General features: G+C 55.2%; 2 protein-coding genes across 2 annotated transcripts; one reads left to right on the forward strand and one right to left on the reverse strand.

The window, feature by feature from the left end:
* Positions 1-952: 952 nt before the first annotated feature.
* LOC135666261 (DNA damage-repair/toleration protein DRT100-like) lies at positions 953-1,417 on the forward strand. Its single transcript, XM_065177828.1, has one exon. It carries the CDS (start codon positions 953-955, stop codon positions 1,415-1,417), a length of 465 nt encoding a protein of 154 aa, XP_065033900.1.
* A 15,853-nt stretch (positions 1,418-17,270) lies between these two features.
* Positions 17,271-20,572, reverse strand: LOC135666262 (uncharacterized). The gene is made up of 4 exons (XM_065177829.1): positions 19,097-20,572; positions 18,098-18,997; positions 17,725-17,967; positions 17,271-17,666 (listed from the first exon to the last, which is right to left on the reverse strand). Exons 1-4 carry the CDS (start codon positions 20,570-20,572, stop codon positions 17,271-17,273), a joined length of 3,015 nt encoding a protein of 1,004 aa, XP_065033901.1.
* Between the last annotated feature and the right edge of the window lie 2,754 nt (positions 20,573-23,326).

The raw sequence follows: 23,326 nt of genomic DNA on the forward strand, positions 1-23,326 counted from the left end.
GTCCTCCTCCGCTTGTCTGGAACTCCCTAGTATTTATAGATGGGCCTGGGTAAATACCTCACGTTGCGTCTGACACGCCCATTGGGGCTGTGTGGGAGGCCGGGCTGCTGCAGGGTATGGCGCGTCTCGGTTGGCGTGTTCCTTACCCTTGACCGAGCCCAGAAGGCGCAGAGCTGGGCTCGTTGGCCGAGGGGTGGTGGCGTTGTTGTGACGGACGGGGTCCAGTCCGGGCGTTAATGCGCCTGGGTCGGCGTCCCAGGGTTTCGTTGACCGGGGAGTGAGGCCTTGGTACAGGGTGGCTGGCGTCATTCACATCATGTCGTCATTATTGCCCTCATCACTTCCTAAATGCCTGTGTGCAACGATATCTAATCAGTATCAAAGCCTTGTAGAAACAGCCAGATGATACAATGAGTTGAGGTTCCCCCAACCTGCAGTTTGCTGTGGTGAGTGGTTGACAGCCTCGTGCGCCATCACAAGTACACACCCTGGAAAGGCAGGCGAAGGCAAGTGAAGCCCATCGACTCCGACAGCTCATTAGGTGAGAAGGAAGGAGATATCAAATACTCCATTGGGACAGAGAGACGCCCCTATTCTTTCTTCTCTGGTCCCATTAAAGTCAGCAGCGCCACTTCCATCATGGGGCGTCTGAACCCAGGCAAGCTTCATGGGGCCTCACCCCAGTTTCCTTGGAGACCGTTCATGACTGCAGCAGCAGACTCCATTTCCACGCCTAATTTGCTGCTGCATCTCCACATTTCTGCCGACCTGAGAGCCCATTAAAGAAAGTAGAAACTGCGAGGAAATGGTCTCTTAAGAGACCCTCTGCTGCCACTTTCATGGCAGTAACGAATGCTTTTTTACTCCAGTTTGATTCACCGCCTTTTCATTGCACAAGTTCTTCGACTGGGGAGAACATCTGTCGACCCTCGTCGATTCTTTCACGTAAGAGATGGATAGCATGCAGCCGCTGTGCCTCGTCTTCCTCTTCCTCTGCTCCACCCTGTTGCTGCAGTGGTCGCAGGGATGTCACCCCCACGACCGTTCGGCCCTTCTCGCCTTCAAGGCCGGCATCACCGCCGACCCCTCCGGCCTCCTCCGCTCCTGGGACTCGGCCACGGACTGTTGCTCCGCGTGGGACGGCGTGGCCTGCGACGCTGCCACTCGCCGCGTCGTCAACGTCTCCCGCCCTGGCCTCTCCTCGGGGCCCGACTTCATCTCCGACGCCTCCATTGCCGGGAGGCTCTCGCCTGCCCTCGGCGACCTCTTCTCCCTCCGGTTGCTCGATCTCAGCAACCTCAAGCAGCTCGCCGGCCCCATTCCACCCGCCCTCGGCCGCCTCTCGAACACCTCCTCGACTCCAACCAACTCACCGGTTGCATCCCCTCCGCGTTCGCAAACCTCACCCGACTATTAATGCTCTATTTTACGTCTTATATAAAACATAGTTTAATCGGATTTCTTTGTACGAAATGACTTTCGATATTTGACATTTTTTCTTGAAACCACACACGAATAAGTGTTAAGGTTTCAAAAATCAATCTTTTAATGTACGATTTTGAACTCTTTTAAATGAAACCAAAAGAAACCGTTGTTGACATATACATCCGTTTTACGGATGTCGTCAATGGTTTAAAAACAATTGGTAGAAGTTTTTCGGATTTTGAACTTGTAAACAAGATTTTACATTCTCTTTCTAAAAATTAGAATTCAAAAGTAACTGTGATAAAAGAAGCTAAAAATCTAAACAACTTACCACTTGAAGAACTAATTGATTCGTTAATGACATATGAAAATGGTGTACAATACACATGATGAACATGATGAACAAAATAACCTTTCAAAGAACATGAACGATTTGAGATATAGAACACAAGAAAACCACTTGAGCATAAGCTGAAGTGGTGATGAATTTGAACTTGTATAGAAATTTAAAAAGTTAATAAAACAAAAATTAAAGAATAAAAAAAACGGAATTCATCGGTTGGGTACATGCAACGGAGGCATTAGACCTCCATGGCAACCACCTCACCGGCTCCATCCCCATGGAGATCGGATTGCTGCGAAGGCTCACTATTCTTGATCTTTCAGAGAACAAGATCTCCGGCGGCATCCCCAGGTCCATAGGCAAACTCGAAACCTTGATAGTTCTTGATAGGGGTAATAATGGCGACATGACGCGTCACGACGTCGGCCTCACCTGGGTGCCACTCTATCCGAGGAGGAGGGCAATAATGCTAACTCGACATGCGCTGACGTCATCCGCTCTTAGACAACGACTTCATCGTTGCTTGACCTCGTGCGCTTGACCGAGGTAGAGGAGGACAACAACCGACCCTCGCCCATACCCTTCGACATTTCGGTTCTCCACGCAACGTCAATAGCAATGTCAGACGCTACCAGCCTGCCCCTTGCAAGCGGGCACATCAGGGAACAGTAAGCTTCCCTATAAATACCCTTACCTTCTGAATGGAAAAGGGGGACTGGAACTTCTACTTCTCCACCTAAAACCCTCTTCGCTTCCTCTAACTTAGTCGTCGGAGGGGTCGGGCCGAGCTTCCGACCCGACCTCCGTGCAGGTATGAAGACGCCCGACCTCCCGCTGGGCTCCCGACGTGGAGCCGCCTCCATGAGGACCCGACGACACCAGCACGCGACCACCCAGACGGTTCGTCGAAGCCCACCTCGGAGAGATCCCCTCGTCGACCGAGCCCGAACCAAGCCGCGTCGGCCCCCAAGGCCACGGCTTACAGTTGTTTACCACAACATTTTGGCGCTAGAAGGAGGGCTCGGAATGTCGGGTGATCACTCGAGCGGCTCAGACGAGCTTACGGCTGAGAGGTCGCGCCCGACCGAAGCCTCGCGGGAACGGCCCTCGCACGGAGACCATCGTGACGAACACCTCGCCATGATCTTAGGACGATATTGTCAAATAATCAACGACCCGGGCTTGTCGCCACACGGCGGCGCCCCAGCCGACTCGACGCCCGTGTCGCCCGAAGCCTTTCAAGCCCTTGTTCATCAGGTCCAAGCTCTAACGGACATGGTGCAATCCATCATCCCGTACATTGCTAAACCGCTGTGGCAAGAAGAGCCACCCGTTCAGGCTCACACGCCGCCCTTGGAGTCTCCCGGCTCGCCTCGGATCCCGTCATTACCACTCGAGGATCGAGTGATGGCAAACCCGAGCGACTGCACGGAACCCGAGGCACTCTCTTCGGAATCTCTATGGGCCCAGTTGCGGCTCGTCAGCCAGCGACTCGACGAGCTGCAGAAAGAGGTCCATAGGTCCAGGGGAGAGGTAAGGGAGGACGTACACCAAGGGTCTCCATTCACGCCCGAGATACGGGATTTGACAGTCCCCTCGGACTTCCAGCTCCCCTCTCTAGATGCTTACGATGGCTCCGCCGACCCGGCGGACCATGTAGCTAGTTTTCGCGCCCAGATGGCGCTATACGGGACATCTGATGCTCTGATGTGTAGAGTGTTTCCCACAACTCTGAGAGGGCCGGCCCACGCGTGGTACGGCGGCTTGAAGACTGGAACGATCGCGTCTTTCGACCAGCTCGTCAATGACTTCGAGCTCCACTTCATGGCATATGCACGGCCGAAGCCTTCCGCGGCACTGCTCCTTGGACTCAGACAAAGGGAGGACAAGCCCCTCTTACATTTCGTGGATCGCTTTGTCACGCAAATCCGGGGTTTGTCGGACTCTCACCCCTCTCTGTTAGTGCAGGCGTACGTGATAGGCATGCGACCTTCCGGATTTCTCTGGTCCCTCGTAGAGCGACCTCCCACCACGGTGCTAGAAATGCTCCAGCGGGCTAACCGGTACATCGCAGCGGAGACCTGGGCGGCCGGGAGGAGAAGGGACGACTCCCGATCGCGGGCTCTACGAGAGAGGCCAAGCGCACACAGTGGCTACTCGATGTAGTCCTCGTGAAAGAAATCAAAGCCCTGCCTCGGTCTTTTCCGAGCGAAGGTTCAGTATCTGCCTTACCTCCACTCGACTCGCTTCGCTGTTAGCCCCGGCCTAAACTCCTCCGAGCCTACACGGCTCGGCCGGAGACAACCTCGGCCTTCGCTGCGTCCCTCGGCAGCAAACTGCCGAGTCCTATCTCAGCGCGGCCTTCCCGTCTGAGATGCATCCCTCGGCCCGAGTCATACCTTTGACCCGAGCCGTGTCCCTCGGACGTAGACTGCTGAGTTCCACCTGCGCAATTTGCCCGCCTGCGTCATGCTACTCGGTCGCTCGATGCCCGAGACCTCACCAGCGTGGCCTGTCCGCCTGCATGGTGCTACTCGGTCGCTCGATGCCCAAGGCCACACCTGCGCGCCCTGCCCGCTTGTGTCGTGCTACTCGGTCGCATGATGCCCGAGACCACACCTGCGCGGTTTGCCCGCCTACGTCGTGCTCCTCGGCCGCGTAATGCCCGAGACCACTAGCGCGGCCAGCCCGCCTGCGTCGTGCTCCTCGGCTTCCTGCTCCCGAGACACACCTGCGCGGCCAGCCCGCTTGCGTGGTGCTACTCGGTCGCTCGATGCCCAAGGCCACACCTGCGCGGCCTGCTCGCCTGCGTCGTGCTACTCGATCGCACGATGCCCGAGACCACACCTACGCGGTTTGCCCGCCTGCGCCATGCCCCTCGGCCGCGTAATGCCCGAGACCACCAGCGCGGCAAGCCAGCCCGCTTGCGTCGTGCTCCTCGGTCGCGTATTGCCCGAGACCACCAGCACGGCTAGCCAGCCCGCCTTTGTCATGCTCCTCGGCTTCCTACTCCCGAGACACGTGCGCGGCCAGCCCGACTGCGTCGTGCTCCTCGGCTTCCTGCTCCCGAGACACACGTGCGTGGCCAGCCCGCCTGCGTCGTGCTCCTCGACTTCCTGCTCCCGAGACATACCTGCGTGGTTTACCCGCCTGCGTCGTGCTCCTCGAGCCGTATCCTTCGGCTTGAGCCATATTCCTCGACCGCAGACTGCCGAGTCCTACCTCAGCGCGGCCTTCCCGCCTGAACTGGATCCCACAGCCTGAGCCACATCCTTCGGGTTGAGCCATATCCCTCGGCCGTAGACTGCTGAGTCCTATCTCAACGCGGCCTTCCCGCCTGAGATGCATCCCTCGGCCCGGGTAATAGCTTCGACCCGAGCCGTGTCCCTCGGACGTAGACTGCCGAGTTCCACCTCAGCGCAGCCTGCCCGCCTTCACCATATCCCTTGGCCTTCACCGTGTTACTCAATTGCTCGATGCCCGAGACCTCACCAGCGTGGCCAGCCCGCCTGCGTCGTGCTCCTCGGCTTCCTGCTCCCAAGACACACGCATGCGGCCAGCCCGCCTGCGTCGTGCTCCTCGGCCTCCGCTAGAAGGAGGGCCCGAATGTCGAGGGATCGGCAAATCGACTTGGACTAAGCCACAACTGAGGGGTCACACCCGATCGGGGTTCCGGGGGAGCGCGCCACGTAAGGAGAACCTCGAGATGAACACCCCGCCATGACCTCGGAATGCTTTTGGCGGTCATTTAACGACCCGAGTTTGTCGCCACCCGAGGGTCCCCCTACCGACCCATCATCGGTGTCATCCGAGGCCTTACAGGACCTCTCCTATCAAGTCCGGGCTTTGACGGGCATGGTGCAAACCATCATCCCACTAGTCCCTCGTCCGGAGCACCCGCCTGAGATCTAACCAGTGCGGCAACAAGCGCTGCCTGTCCAGGCCCACACGCTACCTCCGGAGTCATACCATTGACCCGAGCCGTGTCCCTCGGACGTAGACTGCTGAGTTCCACCTGCGCAATTTGCCCGCCTGCGTCATGCTACTCGGTCGCTCGATGCCCGAGACCTCACCAGCGTGGCCTGTCCGCCTGCATGGTGCTACTCGGTCGCTCGATGCCCAAGGCCACACCTGCGCGCCCTGCCCGCTTGTGTCGTGCTACTCGGTCGCATGATGCCCGAGACCACACCTGCGCGGTTTGCCCGCCTACGTCGTGCTCCTCGGCCGCGTAATGCCCGAGACCACTAGCGCGGCCAGCCCGCCTGCGTCGTGCTCCTCGGCTTCCTGCTCCCGAGACACACCTGCGCGGCCAGCCCGCTTGCGTGGTGCTACTCGGTCGCTCGATGCCCAAGGCCACACCTGCGTGGCCTGCTCGCCTGCGTCGTGCTACTCGATCGCACGATGCCCGAGACCACACCTGCGCGGTTTGCCCGCCTGCGCCATGCCCCTCGGCCGCGTAATGCCCGAGACCACCAGCGCGGCAAGCCAGCCCGCTTGCGTCGTGCTCCTCGGTCGCGTATTGCCCGAGACCACCAGCACGGCTAGCCAGCCCGCCTTTGTCATGCTCCTCGGCTTCCTACTCCCGAGACACGTGCGCGGCCAGCCCGACTGCGTCGTGCTCCTCGGCTTCCTGCTCCCGAGACACACGTGCGTGGCCAGCCCGCCTGCGTCGTGCTCCTCGACTTCCTGCTCCCGAGACATACCTGCGTGGTTTACCCGCCTACGTCGTGCTCCTCGAGCCGTATCCTTCGGCTTGAGCCATATTCCTCGACCGCAGACCGCCGAGTCCTACCTCAGCGCGGCCTTCCCGCCTGAACTGGATCCCACAGCCTGAGCCACATCCTTCGGGTTGAGCCATATCCCTCGGCCGTAGACAGATGAGTCCTATCTCAACGCGGCCTTCCCGCCTGAGATGCATCCCTCGGCCCGGGTAATAGCTTCGACCCGAGCCGTGTCCCTCGGACGTAGACTGTCGAGTTCCACCTTAGCGCAGCCTGCCCGCCTTCACCATATCCCTTGGCCTTCACCGTGTTACTCAATTGCTCGATGCCCGAGACCTCACCAGCATGGCCAGCCCGCCTGCGTCGTGCTCCTCGGCTTCCTGCTCCCAAGACACACGCATGCGGCCAGCCCGCCTGCGTCGTGCTCCTCGGCCTCCGCTAGAAGGAGGGCCCGAATGTCGAGGGATCGGCAAATCGACTTGGACTAAGCCACAACTGAGGGGTCACACCCGATCGGGGTTCCGGGGGAGCGCGCCACGTAAGGAGAACCTCGAGATGAACACCCCGCCATGACCTCGGAATGCTTTTGGCGGTCATTTAACGACCCGAGTTTGTCGCCACCCGAGGGTCCCCCTACCGACCCATCATCGGTGTCGTCCGAGGCCTTACAGGACCTCTCCTATCAAGTCCGGGCTTTGACGGGCATGGTGCAAACCATCATCCCACTAGTCCCTCGTCCGGAGCACCCGCCTGAGATCTAACCAGTGCGGCAACAAGCGCTGCCTGTCCAGGCCCACACGCTACCTCCGGAGGCGCGCGGGGTGCCGACGCGGGCGGGCTGTTCGCGCGCGGGGTGCCGACCCGGGCGGGCTATTCGCGCGCGGGGTGCCGACCCGGGCGGGCTGGCCGCGCGTGTGTCAGCCGAGGAGCTCTCGGGCATACCGCGCAAGTGCGCCTCGGGCATTATGCGACCGAGGTGGTAGGCTCGGGCCGAGCGACAACTCAGCCGGGCTTGCCCGGCTGAGGTGAACTCGACAGCGTATGGCCGAGAAGCTCGGCGCAGGCGGGCGGACCGTGCATGGGGCCGAAGGCCGAGGCAGCGTGCAGCGTGTTGGCTGCGCATGTGGCCGAGGGGCCAAGGCAGCGGGCTGCTTGCTACGCTTGGGGCCGAGGAAGCGTGTTGCTGCGCACGGGGCCGAGGCGCCGAGGCAGCAGGCTGCTAGCGCGGGCTGGCCGCGCATGGGACCGAGGCAGCAGGTTGCGCCGTCAGCCGAGGAGCTGAGGCAGCGTGTTGCCGCGCACGGTGCCGAGGGGCCGAGGCAGCGTATTGGCTGCGCACGGGGCCGAAGGGCCGAGCGGCGCCGAGAGGCCGAGGTAGCGTGGGGCCGAGGCAGCAAGCTGCGCTGGCTGGTCGCGCGCGTGGGACCGAGGGGTCCAGGCGCGAGGGGCCGAGGCAGCAAGCTGCGCTGGCTGGTCGCGCGCGGGGCACCGACGCGGGCGGGCTGTTCGCGCGCGGGGTGCCGACGCGGGCGGGCTGGTCGCGCGCGTGGGGCCGACGCGGGCGGTTCGGCCGCGCGCGTGGGACCGAGGGGTCCAGGCGCGAGGGGCCGAGGCAGCAAGCTGCGCTGGCTGGTCGCGCGTGGGGCGCCGACGCGGGCGGGCTGTTCGCGCGCGGGGTGCCGACTTGGGCGGGCTGGCCGCGCGCGTGGGGCCGAGGCAGCTCGGCGCAGGCAGAGACCAGCCCCAGAAGTCGCTGCTTCTGGTGCAGGTCGGTTGCAGCGAAGCAACCAAAGAGAAAGCTAATGTACCGTCATTCCGGGCCCTCCTTCTAGCGCCAAAATGTTACGGTGAGTAACTTTTTAAGCCGTGGCCTCGGAGCCGACGCGGCTCAGTTCTGGGGCTCGGAATGTCGGGGATCTCGGGCTTAGCTCCCTCGGGGTCTCCCGGTCGGGATCGGTCGTTCGGGGCGGTAGATCGGGTCGGCAGCTCCGCAGCAGCGCCAGGAAGAGGCCACTTCGTCTTCGTTCCTGCACACAGGTCGGGTCGGAAGCTCGGCCCGACCCCTCCGACGAACAAGTTAGAGGAAGATGTGGAGGGGGTTTTGGAGGACGAAATGCCTCCATACAAGGGTGGTTTGTGAGTGTGTCCTCCTCCTCTCCTAATGGATGAGAGGGTATTTATAGGGGAGTATTCTGCAGGATGCACCTCGGTCAGCGTGTTCGGCCTGCCTTTTGCAGGATGTACCTCGATCAGCGTGTTGGACCTCGGTCAGCGTGTTCGGCCTGGCTTTTGCAGGATGTACCTCGGTCAGCGTGTTGGACCTGGCTTTTGCAGGATATTAGTGTGCCTCGGTCAGCGTTTTGATCAATTCCGAGGTGCATGATGTCATTTGGAGCAGCTGAGACTGTTTGCCATTTTTTCCCTTAACAGGAGGTTTCGGGGAAACTGACCTTTGCGGACGAACACGCAAGGGTGCCGCATGACTTAGGCAAAACTAGCTAAGTCTGTGACAGATGGTATCAGACTGGGACAAGCACCCATATAAACACCTGGCATACAAATCTGAGGGACCTAGTGGGGTTGCGTTGAGGGCAGTCAGCACACGCGCGACCGTTTGGGAGAAAACGGGCATGAAGATGTAGGAAAAAGGAGTCGCTCGGAGGAGCGAGCATCTGAGACTGGCATTCGGAGGAATGGCAAACCCTTCGCGCAAGAGGCACCACGAGGACAAGCAAGCTGGGAAGAATGTGAAGCGCACAAAGGTTCGGATGGCTGAGTTCGAGCTACGGCTCAACGTTGACAACAACACTTGATGGTGCTCAAGGCAAGTGAGGCGCTTGGTAAATGATGAGACAATGCAAGGTGGAAAGAGTTGCTCAGGGATCGAAAGAGCTGTGCAAAGCTCACAGAGGTGAGAGGAATTGCTAACTCAAAGAATTCGGTGCTCATGTAAGGGCTTGCATGCGGATGATGGAATGTTCGTGGCCATCCCAAGGCGACCGAAACTCGGTGCCAAGGAGCATTGAAACTTTCTCTTCGGCATGTGAAAGATACGTCCGTGGAAGGCTAAAGTATGCAGCAAGTTCAGCATGTTGCTAGGGCTTGAGTGATGCAGCGGGGGCTGTATTGACGTAGAGTCGCAATCTAGCAAGTGCGTTTGCAGGAGGCGGAACAATGCACAGTTTGTTCAGCAAATCGGAGTAGTCTAAGGGGATGGTGGTCTCCGAAACGAAGAGAGATGTTGCTACAATATGACAGTTATTTAGGAGGGATAGATCTCGGTTATCCAGAGGGAGAATCATGTGCAACAGATCGCACATGTTGAGGAGGAGTACCTCAAAAACAACAACTCCACGAAGCTCAATGGACCGAGCGAGCGATGAGGAGTCGTTGAATGATCTCACTTAAGAGAATGCATTGGTGGATGCATTGCAAGATCAAGTGAGAGAGCGATCTAAAGCAACATAAATGAAAGCACACTTGGGAGTAGATATGATGATCAGACTCAAGGAAGGGCTGACCCGAGGAATGGTGGGCGTGAGGGCCACCATCAACTCAATGCAAAACGAGGAGCGGAGCAACTTGGGTGTAACTTGGCGAAGTACCTAAGCCGTATGAAGTGAGCTGGCATAAAAGATGGAACATGGAGCGGAGGCACAAAGCTTTCCTTGGACAGAGGTCAAGGATATGAACTCTTGCAAAGGCAAGAGTAGGATCATATTGTTCCATGGGTCATTCATTCTGACGGAGCGGACTCATCTTGTATGGTGCTAAAGACGAAAGAAGTTTATGGGCACATGCACCTTATCTCAGAGAAGCATTTGATGGAGGAACTAAGGCAACTCAACTTGCGGAGGCGAAGTTGGGTTCAGAATGCCTTGGCATGGGGCAAGAGGATGCGGAGGCAGGTATTCTTGAAGAATATGCCATAGTGATGCCATTCAAGTTACTTGAAGGAAGCGATACGCAGTGGAGATTGTGCTTGTAGGGGCAGAGGCCCAGGATCCAGACAATGGTGCACTAATTATAGCGAAGTTGGTGGACTTTGGGAGCTACTAGGCGATGGATTGTCCTAGAGCGATGCTTCAACTAAGTGTGACCTAAGAGCGGGTGGATGAAGGTCGATTGTCAAAAGAGCGAACAAAACGAAAGTGGAGACCCTGCGATGTATTGGCAGAGGCTACACATAGAGGGTTCACAATTCAAGTTCATCCCACAATGATCAGAATGCATTGGAGATGTCACCAGGAGGCGACATGGTGCAGCGGATCGTGGTGGAAGCAGTTCGTGGCAATGCGATTCACACGACACAGTCCCGTGAGGGACTTTATCATACGGAGGTATGATCGGGAGCTACTGGGAGCTCCACTTCGGTGAACAACACGACGGTAAGAAGAGCGAGTTCCTACCTTATCGGTGCGCTACCTTAGTAGTTGTCGTTCTTGTTTCTTTAGTCCCTTCAGTAGTTCCTATACCTGTCATGTTTCTTGGATTATTTACAAGTGGTATTCAAGCTCTTATTTTTGCAACGTTAGCTGCGGCTTATATAGGTGAATCCATGGAGGGTCATCATTGACTAGCTTTCAAAATAGTCTTTTTATTATTACAAAATAGTCTTATTATTATTATTATTAAGTAAGTTTATCCCAATTCATGCGTGGTTCAAGATAATCCAATTGGTTGGGGAACATAATAACGTATTACTATATGACTTAGAGTTTTAGGAGAAAAGATGGACGGTATTACAGAATTGTAAAAAAAAAAAGAAGGGTTGGGGAGGTTATACTAGATGTATGTAATGTCTATAAGCTCAGACCCGTCTATGTTTCTAGGAATGATTCTAGAATCCGATTTAATCTAAAAAAAATACGGGTGATTTACGTTATGGAAGAAACAAATATATATGTTATATTAGAATGACATTAGATATTCATTAGTTATATAAGGCTATCCCTATCATCCTATATAACATCACTATATTACATAATTACATGCTATTACTTAATTACATACTATTACTATTTTTTATAATCATAACTTCTACTCTGTAATCATAATATAATCCTATACATAATATAAAATATAATCCTATACATAATATAATCCTATAATGATAATATAATATAATAATAATATTAATATAATAATAATATAATAAATAATAATAATATAATAATAATATAATAAATATAAGTAAATAAATATAAGTAATAAAATAAGTATTAGTTAACATTAATAATTAGTTTAATAGTTAATATTAATATAAGTATTAATATTCATATGTAAAATATCTAAGTATCAATTAAGTATTAGTTAATATAATCATTTATAATTATATTATCGATAATTATTAGTATTAATTATTACTATATATTGATATTGGTACTACTTCATACTTTTATATTACTACATATTGATATATTGATATTGATTTGTATTGGTATTAATTTGATTGATATGGATTGCAGCTCACACTGCATTTAGTCACACTCCATGAGCGGGGCCTTGCTGGAGGAACTCCGGGCGCGCTATAGCATCTCGGAGGACCATATCCTCAGTGCTCCCGAACCGGGCCAACGGGCGTATGACCCAGTCCAGAAGGGCTTCGCCTTGACCCTCGACGCCCTGGAGGCGGGCTTGCGTTTTCCTCTTCACCCCCTCATAGCATCCTGCCTGTCTCTCTGGCGGATTTCGCCATCTCAGGTGGCGCCAAACTCTTGGCGTTACCTGGTGGTATTCCTGGGGGAATGCCATTATGCCAACATCACCCCCACTCTTAACCTCTTTCTTTCCTGCTACCGCCTCTGCAGGGGTTCGTGGAGCTATTTTTTGTCAGCCCGGACGGGTTTTCGAGTCGGTGGTGCCCCTTCCAGTAACAAGGGATGGAATGGGAGGTTTTTTTATGTCAGCCGTGCGCAGGACTGGGGTTTCGAGGTTCGGTGGTCCGCGAGGGCGATCGATAACACCACCCCATGTTTGGGCGAGGCAGAGCGCCAAGCTCTGGTGAGGCTCAAGGAGATTCTCCCTAGGTCGCAGGCCATCCGTACCATGACCGAGCAATGGCTGGTCGAGGCGGGCCTCAGCCCGACGCCTATGGGTATGTTTGGTTACGTTTTGTCCGGGCGTTTTGCGTGGTTGGCTCCGGGTACTAACTTCTTTTGTTTTTCGTAGATATGGTGAACCTGCGCTCGCTCCTGGGGGGTCAGGGTTCGGAGCCCCCCCTTCCAGCTTCGCCAACCGATCCGCAACCTCCTACTCCCGCTCCATTGACCGACCCGCTACCCGGCTCGGCGGGCGCCCCGCTGGAGGTCGAGGCTGGGCGCCCTTCGAAGAAGGCGAAGACAACCCCGTCGAAGGGGCCCGAGGCGAGCTCTCATCGTGGAGGGGCAGTCCCCAGTCGTCGGATGGCCGGGAAGGGTCTTCGCTCTGTCTCCGTGCGCGACCTCTGCCGGCTTCCTGCCAGAGACGGGGAGCCGTACCTGACGCGGCTAGCGAGCGAGATCCTACCCGGTGAGCTCAGCGACCCTCTGGTTCCCCGCTGGGAGGGTTTGTCCCGGGGGTCTAAGGTGTGGGCCGGAGGGGATCCCTCCGCGACGTTCCTCCGAGGCGCGCTCCATCCCGATATGGCTCGGGACTTGTATGTCCTGCCCTTGGAGGCGTTGCTCAACAAGTCGGCCCAGTCACTGACCTGGGTAAGCGTGCTCCTGCTTTGCCGGTTCATTTGTCCGATGCCGGCCTCCTTGACCTGTTTCCTTCTATGCAGGGTCTCCACTACGCGGTGGCCCTGATGGACAGGGTGCGCGACGCCGGCCGGGTCATCGGGGGCCTGGCCAGCCGCAACGCTGAACTCGTCCTGCCAGGTTGAAGAGGTTCGAGCCGGAGCTGGTCCGGAGGCCGTGGTGGCTGCCGAGCAGCGTGCGTTGGACCTGGAGGCGGAGGCGGCGTGCCTCCGGTCGGGGCTCGAGGCCTCTAAGAAGGCGAATGAGGGACTCCAGAAGACAATAAGGGTGGAGCGGACTGAGCTCCGCCTGGTGAAGACGGAGGCAAGCGCCCTCAGCAAAAAGCTGGAGGAAGCGAAGGTTGAGGCGAAGACGGCCTCGGAGGCGCTGGCGGAGGAGGCCCGTCTCCGACCCGCGAGGGACAAGGAGCTCCTCGAGGCCTACAAGAGGTCGGAGGGGTTCGAGCTCGGGCTGACGCGGACGAGGCGGGTATCCTTTGAATATGGATACCGTATCGCTACGTCCCGTTTCTGTGCTCGTCACCCGGGTCTCGAGGTGGAGGAGGACCCTTTTACCCCTCACCCCGAGGACCGGGGGGTGGATATGTTAGGATCGAGAGCACTAAGAGGGGGGGGGGGGTGAATTAGTGCAGCGGATATCTTTCTGTGATTAAAAACGAAAGCTGCATTTGTTCGATAAAAACGATTTCGATGTAAAAGCTGATTCTAAGATTACTTAAGATCAAGCGCAGTTTACGTCTAAACACAGTTTACGTTTAAACTCAGTTTGCGTCTAAATACAGTTTGCGTATAAACGCAGTTTTGTGTCTAAACGTAGTTTTACGTCTAAACGCAGTTTTGCGTCTAAACTCAGTTTACGTCTAAACGCAGTTTTACGTCTAAACGCAGTTTGCGTTTAAAAGTAGTTTTACATCTAAAACACAGTTTTACACAGTTTACGTCTAAACGCAGTTTTACGTCTAAACGCAGTTTTACGTCTAAACGCAGTTTGCGTCTAAACGCAGTTTTACGTTTAACGCAGTTTGCGTCTAAAAGTAGTTTTACGTCTAAAACACAGTTTTACGTTTAAACACAGTTTCAAAGAGATCTGATTTTAGAAACTCGTTCGTAAAAGCGCAGAAGACAGTTTTGCAGAATCAAAACGTAAATGTAAATTGATCGTACGAAAAACAGAGATTTACGTCTGAATGCAGATTCGAAAAGATCAGCACTTAGAACTTGTTCGTAAAGGCGCAGAGAGCAGTAGTTATGTAGGAGGTTTGCAGCAATGATAAGGAACTCAAAAATAAACGCAAACCAGAGATTTAGAGTGGTTCGGTCAGTCTTGACCTACTCCACTTTTGGCTTCCTCTACCGACGAGGTCACCGACGTCAACTAGCTGCCTTCCTTCAATGGGCGAAGGCCAACTGCCCTTTTACAGTTTCACTCCTTTTGACGGGCTCAGGAGACAACCCTTACAGATCCTTTCTCTCCTCTCTTTACAACTCAAGACTTGAAGAACAGAAAGAGGAGAACTTTTGGACTTTACACAAGTTTGAGCTCTTAGAATCACAGAAAAGATCAAGAATTCGTAGTGGATCTGTATGCTTTCTGTGCTGAATGGGTGGGGTATTTATAGGCCCCAACCCAGTTCAAACTTCGAGCTCAAACCGATCAAATCCCGGAATTCCGGGATCAGGCGGTTGCACCTCTTGACTGGAGAGGTTGCACCGCCTGGCAGAGCTCGAAGTCTGAGCTCAAGCGGTTGCACCTCTTGACTGGAGAGGTTGCACCGCCTGGCAGAGCTCGAAGACTGAGCCCAGGCGGATGCACCTTCTCTGTCAGGGGTGGTTGCACCTCTCTGCTAGAGCTCGAAGACCGAGCTCAGGCGGTGCATCTCCTGATCAGAGAGGTTTCACCTCTCTGCCAGAGGTGGTTGCACCTCTCTGCCATAGGTGGTTGCACCTCTCTGCCAGAGCTCGAAGACCGAGCTCAGGCGGTGCATCTCCTGGCCAGAGAGGTTGCACCTCTCTTCCAGAGCTCGAAGACCGAGCTCGGTGATTGCATCACCTGGCAGAGCTCGAAACTTGAGCTCTGGCGGTGCTACCTCTTGACAGAGGAGGTTGCACCGCCCAGTCTCGTTTGGAGACTAAGTCCTGGGCGGTTGCACCTCTTGGCTGGAGCGGTTGCACCGCCCAGTCTCGTTTGGAGACTAAGCCCTGGGCGGTTGCACCTCTTGGCTGGAGCGGTTGCACCGCCCAGTCTCGCTGGGAGACTTAGCCTGGGCGGTGCTACCTCCCTGCCTGGGCGGTTGCACCTCCCACAGCTTCTTGGGTCCGAATGGGTTGAACCATTCGACCCAACATGAGTTCTTCAGGGGCCCAATTGCCCCAGGATTAAGCTAATGGGATCACCTCCCATTTCTAACTTAATCACCGTGCTAACTACGATTAAATTTAAGACAATTTCTGCAGCTTTGCTTTGGTACGTCAATCGCTTCTTCCGGCGAGTTTCCGGCGAACTTCCGTCGATCATCCGATGAACCCTCGGTGATGCTTCTGCGGACTTCCGGCAAACTCCTGGACTTTGCGACGATCCACTTGGCAAGTTCCAACGAGCTTCGCTTGGCAAGCTTCCGGACTTCTCGGATCTGTTCTCGCAGAACCTCCGACGACCGTCCGAACTTCCGTCGAACTCTCGAACTCCCAACGTGAACATGATCTTGACTCTGGAGCAACTCCTGCTGCTTGTCTATCTTTCATCGTAGTTAATCCTGCACACTTATCTCAACACACAGATTAAACAACAAATGACAATTGACTTCATCATCAAAATTCGAGATTCAACAGGATATGCCCGAGGAAGTCCCCTTCGACGATCGCCTAGAGGTCCCCCAAAAATAAAGGGTTTTTGAATTTGTTTTTGTTGGTCGGGTTTTGTAAGTCAGGTCCTGTATTTTGGTTTGCTGTCTTCAATAAAAGGAAAGACTTTTCTCCATCCGCTTTATTGTTCCCTTCTTCGTTTCCTAGGCAAAAGCTTCTTCCTTCGGGAGAGAGTTCTTCTTCTTTAAACGGAAAAGGTTTCTTCGTTTCAGACGAAAAACTTCTTAAGGTTTCCGACGTTCCAGGTTCTCGGCAAAGGAGAACCGTCCATCGACGTGAGGTGGTAAGCACCCGGTCGGACTACCTTGATGACCCGATAAGGTCCCTCCCACTTGGGGGCCAGCTTTCCCCTTGCTCGGGTCGGGTCGCTAACCTCGACCCTTCGTAGGACTAGATCGCCTAACTTGATTGGTCGGGGTCATACCTTTTTATTGTAGACCCTCGCAACGGCTCTCTGGTAAGAGAGGGCTTTCAGGTGCGCGTCAGCGCGTCGCTCCTCGAGCACGTCGAGGCTGGCACAAAGTCCTTCGTTCGAGACTTCCTCGTCATAGCTCTTTGTCCGAAGGGTGGCGACAGCCATCTCGGGTGGCAAGACGGCTTCGGTCCCGAACGTCAAACTGTACGGGGATTCTCTGGTCGCGGCCTTAGGAGTGGTGCGCAGTGACCATAGTACGCTGGGGAGCTCGTCTATCCAGGCCGACCGGGCTGCGGACACTCTTCTTTTGAGTCCGTCCAAGATGGATCGGTTGGTTACCTCTGCCAGCCCATTCGTCTGGGGTTGAGCCACGGAGCTGAACCTCAGTTGAATGCCATGATTGGCGCAGAATTCCTGGAACCTTCTGCCGGCGAACTGAGGTCCGTTGTCCGTGATAATGGCCTTGGGCAACCCGAACCGAGTTACCAGGTTCTTCCACACGAACTTCTCCATTTGATGTTCCGTGATCGTCGCCAGCGGCTCGGCCTCAACCCACTTTCTGAAGTAGTCCACTCCTATAATTATGTACTTCCGCTGTCCAAAAGCCGGTGGGAAAGGTCCGAGGAGGTCCAAACCCCACTGCGCAAATGGCCATGCGCAGTCGATGGGGCTGAGCGGGACCGCGAGTTGTCGGGGAGTGCGGGCGTGCTGTTGGCACGAGCTGCACCGCTGTACGTAAGTTTTCGCGTCCCGGCACATGGTCGGCTAGTAGTAGCCTTGGCGAAGTATTTTGTGCGCCAAGGTTCGCCCGCCGATGTGCTCGCCGCAAACCCTTTCGTGGGTTTCGGCTAGGACCGCCTGGGCTTCGTCAGGCTCCAAGCATCGCAGGAGGGGATAGGTGAAGGACCGTTTGTAAAGTCGGCCGCTCTCCTCGGTGTACCATACGTGTGTGCGACGCAGGCGCCGAGCCGCGGCTTCATCGAGGGGAAGGGTTCCGTCCCGCTTGAAGCGTAGTAGCTCCTGCACCCACGTGATCGGGGCGTTGCCTGAGGCCGTAGTCGCCACTTCAATGGCGCGAGCAGGGAGCTCCTCAACCTCTGGCCGTGCCTTGGAGGTCGGTTTTGACACCAGCTTAGCTAGGACGTCGGCTCGTTCGTTTTTCTTCCTCGGAACATTGGATAAGGTAAAGTAGCGAAACTTTGGGGGTCAGGTCCCTTACCCGTGCCAGGTATTTCGCCATGGTCGCGTCCCGAGCTCTGTATCCGCCATTGAGCTGCTCGGCCACAAGTTGTGAGTCGATGAGGACGCGTATCACGGCCACCTGCATTTCGAGGGCCAGCCTTAGTCCCGCTAAGAGTGCCTCGTACTCCGCCTCGTTGTTGGTGGCTTTGAACCCGAAGCGAAGGGATCGCTCGAACGAGCGTCCGTCAGGGGCGAGGAGGACCAGCCCTGTGCCTGCGCCCTTTGAGTTGGCCGAGCCGTCGACGTGTAGGGTCCAAGCTTCGGGGGCCCGCTTGAGATCTTATGTCATGTTCGCCGAGCTCCACCGCCCATTTGAGGAGCCGTCCTGCAACATCAAATTTCGTTAAGACCTGTTGAAGGGGTTGGTCGGTGACGACCTCCACCGGGTGTTCTTGGAAGTAGGGGCGCAACTTCCGAGCTGAGAGCACTAGGGCGAGCGCGAGCTTCTCTATCGGCGGGTAACGCTCCTCAGGTCCACTCAGGACGTGGCTGACGTAGTAGATCGGGAGTTGTTGGCCGGAGCTTTCCTTGACCAGGACAAAGCTGACCGCATGCTGGGAAGCCGCCAAGTAGAGGCCCAGCCTCTCGCCCGGAGAGACGGAGGCGAGCCGGGGAAGGCTGGCCAAGTGCTGTTTCATTTGTTTGAAAGCCTCCTCGCATTCTGATGTCCACTGGAAGTTCTTCGGGCTTTTGAGCGCTTTGAAGAACGGGAGGCAGCGATCGCCCAATCGGGCGAGGAAGCGAGACAGGGCGACAAGTCTCCCGTTAAGTCGCTGTAGGTCTTTGACCATCCGGGGAGACTGCATATTGATTATCGCTTGAACCTTCTCCGGGTTGGCATCGATTCCTCTCTCGTGCACAATGAATCCAAGGAACTTCCCGGAGGGGACGCCGAAGGCGCACTTCGCGGGGTTGAGCCGCATGCCGAACTTGCGTAGCGTGGAGAAGGCCTCGGCTAGGTCGGCGAGGTGTGCTCCGGCCTCCTGGCTCTTCACGATCATGTCGTCCACGTAGACTTCCATGTTCCTTCCGATTTGATGGGCGAACATCTTGTTTACCGTCCTCTGGTATGTGGCCCCGGCATTTTTTAACCCGAACGGCATGACTTTGTAGAAGTACACGCCTCGATCGGTGAGGAAGGCTGTGTGCTCTCTGTCGCCGGGTGCCATCCTGATCTGGTTATACCCTGAGTAGGCATCCATGAAAGAGAGTCGCACGTGACCGGCTGTTGCGTCGACCAGCTGGTCGATCTTTGGGAGGGGGTAGCAGTCTTTAGGGCATGCATCGTTGAGACTGGTGTAGTCAACACACATCCTCCAGCTTCCATTGTGTTTCTTCATGAGGACTACATTGGACAGCCACTGAGGATATTTGGCTTCTTCTATGAAGCCCGCGGCCAGGAGCCGGTCCACCTCCTCTTGTATCGCACGTTGTCGATCAGGGGCCTGGCGCCGGGCCTTTTGTTTCACCGGGCGGGCGTCAGGTGGGATGTTGAGATGGTGCTCTGCGACCTCAGGGTCGACGCCCGTCATGTCCGATGGGGACCATGCGAAGACGTCGGCATTTTCCCGTAGGAGACCGACGAGCTGCTCTCGTTCCCGCTCTGGTAGTTCCGATCCGATCTTCACGGTCTGGTCCGACCGAGCTTCTTGCAAAGGAATGTCAACGGTGGACCCCGTCGGCTCGGGATGGGGAGTCAATTTCTTCTTTTCCCGCGGATCTTCCAGGGGCGATTTGGTCCTGGCTCTCTTGCCCAATGATACGGCGGTAAGGTAGCACCGCCTGGATTCTCGGGGGCTTCCCGTAGCTTCCCCGACTCCAGCGTGAGTTGGGAATTTAATGGTCTGGTAGTAGGTCGAGACGACCGCTCTAACCTTGTTGAGGGTCGGCCGACCGAGTATGGCATTGTAGGCGGTAGGAAGGTCAACCACCAGAAAAGTGGCCATCACAGTCTTTGACTTCGGTGGGGTCCCCAAAGTCAGGGGCAAAGTAATGGCCCCCAGGGGTGATATTGAATCTCCCGTGAAACCGGTGAGCGCCGAGCACATCGGGCTCAGATTCTCCCTGACCAAGCCCAGCTTTTGAAAGGCGTCGAAGTAGAGTACGTCGGCCGAGCTCCCCGTGTCAACCATGATCCTCCTCATCTGTGCGTTGGCTACCCTGGCTGATATTACCAAAGCGTCGTCGTGGTCGGGTCGCTCAGTAGCTCCGGTTGGGAAGGTGATCTCGGGCTCCGGCTCGTGCCCCGAGGCTTCGTCAGGCGCGGCTCGGGCATACGCCTTCCTGCCCGACATGGAACCTCCCCCTGATGCGGGGCCCCCGGCTATCACATCGATGTGCTGCTCGACGGGACCTTCTGGGCGAGGCGACTGCTCTTTGTTCGGCCGGAGGTACCGGCCAAGGTGACCTCTGAGGATAAGCTCCTCGATTTGCCTCTTCAGCTCGTAGCATTGCTCAGTGTTGTGCCCGTGCTGCCGATGAAATCGACAATATCTTGATCGGTCCACGAGCTCCGGCGGGTTCCTCATCGGGCGAGGGTCCTTGAGCAGTCCCTTCCCCTTTTCGTGTAGAAATATTTCAGTCCGGGACGAATTCAAGGCGGGAAGAGGAGGCCTCGGGTCGGGTCTGTCCAACTTTCGCCGGGAGGCGGCGGGTTGTTGCTGTCGGGGCGGTTCTGTCTTGACCTTTTTGTGTTCCTCCCGCCTTCCAGACATCCAAGTCTCCGCGGCGATGAACTGACTGGCACGTTGGAGCATCTCGGGGACCGCGACAGGGGGTCGCTCTACGAGCGACCAAAAGAACTTGGAGGGGCGCAGGCCTGTCATGAACGCCTTCATCAAGAAAGAGGGGTGAGCATCCGACAATCCATGGATTTGGGTTGTAAATCGGTTCACAAAGTGGGAGAGGGGCTCGTCCTCTCTCTGGTTGAGCCCGAGGAGTAATTGCTAGTCATAGGTGCCCAGCAAGCCAATCACGTGAGTGATGGCACGTGTGACTTGATACATAATCTTTTTGCTTATTATATTTTGGCGTATATCACTTTATAACTATTGCATAAATGCATATATATTGTGATGTCCTTGGATTTGTGCAATGGGAATCGGATCGTGATGAGATCACGATAATGAGATCGATTCACCTTTAAACACATATCCTAAATAATCCCGGTCATAGGTTACTCGAGAGGGACATCGTGATAACCGGATAGACTGGTGTGCTGTATACCCGTCCATATGATGGATGCAGCTGGTCTCATAGCTGCTCGTGTAGGGACACTAGGGATACAGTACAGGTGCTCATTGGAGAATGAGTTCACTGATTGATCCGCTTACGGAATGCTGGATGGTTGATGATGCCTTATTGTTAGACAATGATTCCGTAGTCCTAGTGGTGTATCTGGTCCTTAGACTTGAGACACCAAGGATGTCCTGTATGAGTGCTCCACTCTTTGATACCAGACTTATAGGTTTGGCTGTTCCCAGATCTAGTACAGCTGGTCATTGGGAGTGGTAGTCGACCTTACGAGGGCTATTGAGTGTCGACAGAGGATCATCCACTCTCGGCATCATGAGAGGAATATCTCATGTGTTCTTGCTCAGACAAATCCCTGGCCAGGGTCATTCGGGTTGAGAGAGAAAGAGTTCTCCGGGAGAATCCGATTAGAGCGAGACTCGAGTAAAAACCGTATGGGTCTGACAGCACCATGCTCGATATACGGTCTCTGGGATATTAGATGGATGAGGGACTATAGGTACATGGTAACTGAGGACAGACAGGTCCAATGGATTGGATTCCCCTGTATCGTCTGGGGACTACGGCGTAGTGGCCTAGTACGTCCGTAGTCGATGAGTCAAGTGAATTATTATAGAGATAATAATTCACTCAGTCAGAAGGAGTTCTGACAGGTATGACTCACGGCCAGCTCGATATTGGGCCTAGAGGGTCACACACATATGGTAGGCATTGCGATGAGTAGAGGTTCGGATATGAGATATCCGATAGAGCCCTTGTCTTATTGGATGCAGATCCAATACCCACTAGGGAAGGACCCATTAGGGTTTGACACGGGATCTCTATAAATAGGAGGGATTCACAGCCTCATAGGCTAGAGTCTTTGCTTGCCCTTCCTATTCTCCTCTCCCTCTCCACTGTTGAATCTCGGATTTTGATGATGAAGTCAATTGTCATTTGTTGTCTAATCTATGTGTTGAGATAAGTGTGCAGGATTAACTATGATGAAAGATAGACAAGCAGCAGGAGTTGCGCCGGAGTCAAGTTCATGATCACGTTGGGAGTTCGAGAGTTCGACGGAAGTACGGACGGTCGTCGGAGGTTCTGCGAGAACAGATCCGAGAAGTCCAGAAGCTTGCCAAGCGAAGCTCGTCGGAACTCGCCAAGTGAATCGTCGCAAAGTCCAGGAGTTTGCCGGAAGTCCGCAGAAGCATCATCGAGGGTTCATCGGATGATCGACAGAAGTTCGCCGGAAACTCGCCGGAAGAAGCGATTGACGTACCGAAGCAAAGCTGCAGAAATTGTCTTAGATTTAATCGTAGTTAGCACGGTGATTAAGTTAGAAATGGGAGGTGATCCCATTAGCTTAATCCTGGGGCAATTGGGCCCCTGAAGAACTCAAAGTGGGTCGAATGGTTCAACCCATTCGAACCCAAGTAGCTGTGGGAGGTGCAACCGCCCAGGCAGGGAGGTGCCACCGCCCAGGCTAAGTCTCCCAGCGAGACTGGGCGGTGCAACCGCCCCAGCTAAGAGGTGCAACCGCCCAGGGGTAAGTCTCCAAGCGAGACTGGGTGGTGCAACCTCCTCTGTCGAGAGGTAGCACCGCCAGAGCTCAAGTTCCGAGCTCTGGCAGGCGATGCAACCACCGAGCTCGGTCTTCGAGCTCTAGCAGAGAGCTGCAACCTCTCTGGCCAGGAGATGCACAGCCTAAGCTCGGTCTTCGAGCTCTGGCAGAGTGGTGCTACCACCTCTGGCAGAGAGGTGCAACCACCTCTGGCAGAAAGGTGCGATCACCTCTGGCAGAGAAGAGAAACTTCTCTGGTCAGGAGATGCACCGCCTGAGCTCGGTCTTCGAGCTCTGGCAGGAAGGTGCAACCACCCCTGACAGAGAAGGTGGAACCGTCCGAGCTCAGTCTTCGAGCTCTGCCAGGCGGTGCCACCTCTCCAGTCGAGAGGTGCAACCGCCTGAGCTCAGACTTCGAGCTCTGCCAGGCGGTGCCACCTCTCCAGTCAAGAGGTGCAACCGCCTGATCCCGGAATTCCGGGATTTGATCGTTTTGAGCTCGAAATTTGAATTGGGTTGGGGCCTATAAATACCCCACCCATTCAGCACTGAAAAGATACAGACCTACACCGAAATCTTGATCTTTTCTGTGATTCTAAGAGCTCAAAAGTGTTGTAAAGCCTTTAAGTCTCCTCCTTCTGTTCTTCAAGTTTTCAGTTGTAAAGTGAGGAGAGAAAGGTCTGTAAAGGTTGTCTCCTGAGCCTGTCAAAAGGAGAGAAACTATAAAAGGGCAGTTTGGCCTTCGCCCATTGAAGGAAGGCAGCTAGTTGACGTCGGCAACCTC

This window comes from Musa acuminata, unplaced genomic scaffold (assembly GCF_036884655.1).
Source record: "Musa acuminata AAA Group cultivar baxijiao unplaced genomic scaffold, Cavendish_Baxijiao_AAA HiC_scaffold_1077, whole genome shotgun sequence".
Taxonomy (NCBI): Eukaryota; Viridiplantae; Streptophyta; class Magnoliopsida; order Zingiberales; family Musaceae; genus Musa; species Musa acuminata.